The sequence below is a fragment of the Perkinsus marinus genome (genome assembly GCF_000006405.1).
Source record: "Perkinsus marinus ATCC 50983 genomic scaffold scf_1104296939868, whole genome shotgun sequence".
Lineage (NCBI taxonomy): Eukaryota > Perkinsozoa > Perkinsida > Perkinsidae > Perkinsus > Perkinsus marinus.
The window spans coordinates 1-2,161 of NW_003213027.1; the positions used below are offsets into that span (position 1 = coordinate 1).

A 2,161-nucleotide genomic window follows, 5' to 3' on the forward strand; every position below is an offset into this window, starting at 1 on the left:
GGCGTAACCAAATTCTATGGCTTCTACGGCATAGAAGCATCCCCAGCGAATTGTGTTTACTTGAATATTTACTGAGGGCTCCTGCTGCCTTCAAACTGCTGCCAGGACCAATTTCGAAAGTGTACTGAACTCCATCGCCGGCTAGGACAAGGTCAAAGTTATTCCGAGTGTTCTGAGATGATTCTACAACTAAAGTTGCAGCAGAATAGATACGCTGGCGCTATCTACATTGTATGTTATGGTCAGGTTATCATTGAGCCTTAAGCCAGCTTCTATCATGGCCTTTGGCTTCACTTCATAAACGTTCAATCGTCCGCGAATGTCCTTCGCCAGGACGCCACCTGAACCCCTTCCCACACGGCGAGGCCACAAGGCTTATTGATCCCACTTTGGGTTTTCTCAATTCGTTCATCATCACTATTGGTAGCCCACCCGATGCCCCGCTCATCGAAAAGACCCACAAGGTGTGTGTCGTCTGGTGCGTCATCGTAGACGATAGCGCTGAATCTCCCATTGCTCCGTCCGTGGACGTTGATACACACAGCCTTGCGCCCAGAGGGATAGTAACTGACCAGGAGCAAACCGTGCACATGGGATATGCAATATTAACATCAGAAGTTGTTATGTTCGAGATCTCATAATAAAAGCTGTGAATCAGGATATAGCAAAACGGTTTCTGTAACAGAGGCGCTCCATAAACTTGACAAGATAGAAAGATCCACGTTCGATTGAAAAAGCCGTACGCGATGACTTCCCTGAGCTCGAACGGAGCGATAGATGAAGCTACCCGAAGCCAGAGCCATCAGTCTGTCTGAGTACTGCGGGACCGCCAAAAGGGTACTTCAATACTACAGCATCATAGACGGGCAGGTGTTGATGTGAAGTACCTGTAGATGCCCCTCGGTTGGTCTTAGGTAGGACCATAGACGACGATGACCAATACCACAGCCCTCTTAATTGCACTGTTGAACTCAAAAGGGATTTGCTTGACGTCATGTAGTAGCAACGCGCTACTCTTAGGTCTCAGAATCCTATCGGTAATCGTCCCTTTTAACTGTCATTGATTGCTCAACGTCACACGAGCTTTTACAGGGCGGGGACGGTCGGGCTCGTTCGCAATGACGCAGAGACTGTTGAAGGTTGATAATAATCCCTTGTTAATCGAGGCTTTCAATTGCGCAAATACTCTGGCTCACCTCTCGAATCAGGATCCACATACGTCTCCAGAGCTGGTACTGAGTCATTCTTATTGACAGACACGCCCTAAGGTGGGGCTTGAAGTTCGAGCGGTCGACCTAGGCGCGTACCCCACTTCGAGGCTGAATCACAGGTCAAGCCTTGACCGTCAAGGGAAGGAGCTGTATCCCTTCCGACGCGCTGAAGTGTGGGGCCTCGAACAGCAGGTCTACCTGTCTTTTTTCTGGACTTGACCGCATCGGAGGCGTCGCTGGGTTTAATCTCACTGACAACTCACCACAATCCACGTAGGTACATAGGAGACCCCCGCAGCTGAGCTGGTCAGAAAACTTCAATGTCTTGTGTCAAGACTCTTGCCAGTCATAGAACCAGTATTGAGTCAATACTATTGATATCTTCACGGGTGCCCAAGACTTCGAATTAACAATTCAGAATTATATTCAATTCAGAGCAATTCAGAATGGAGATTGTGAAGAATCTCCCAACCTCGCCGCTGCCCTATCATTGATGCAACGAGCTGTTAGTTATTAACGTCAGATAGAGCTGAACTCCTTGTAGATGATCGAGTCTATTTTGCGGAAGTTTTACATGACCAATGCAATGCCATGATCGTTTCACATGTGAAAGAGATGTATAACTTCCTCTGATTTGATCATCTGGGGTTATGGCTCATCACCGAGGTGGAGATTTGGGGTGATGATCACCTCAAATCTCAACTCCTTGGTAAAGTTCCAACCGCTATAATAGCTATCGGATAAAGGCCACCATTGGCCACCCATCTAACTCGTCCCGGCTCCAACCGTCATTGCATTCAAGGAGCAGACAATCACAATGCCAGTCGTGCGGACATTCGCGATTCGAGTAGGAATAAGCACCAAGCCCCCAATTGTTGAAAGTCGGATTATCTTACCTGATATTCCGGCTTTGTCGTGACGACACTGTCGTCTAGGCGCAGAATCCCTAT

The 2,161-nt window shown here is 48.0% G+C and overlaps 1 protein-coding gene across 1 annotated transcript; it reads right to left on the reverse strand.

The window, feature by feature from the left end:
- Positions 1 to 305: 305 nt before the first annotated feature.
- On the reverse strand, positions 306 to 924 carry Pmar_PMAR011192 (hypothetical protein; the record flags this gene model as incomplete). Its single annotated transcript, XM_002782277.1, has 2 exons — positions 306 to 567; positions 788 to 924. The coding sequence occupies 2 exons, from the start codon at positions 922 to 924 to the stop codon at positions 306 to 308; spliced, it is 399 nt and encodes a 132-aa protein (XP_002782323.1).
- Between the last annotated feature and the right edge of the window lie 1,237 nt (positions 925 to 2,161).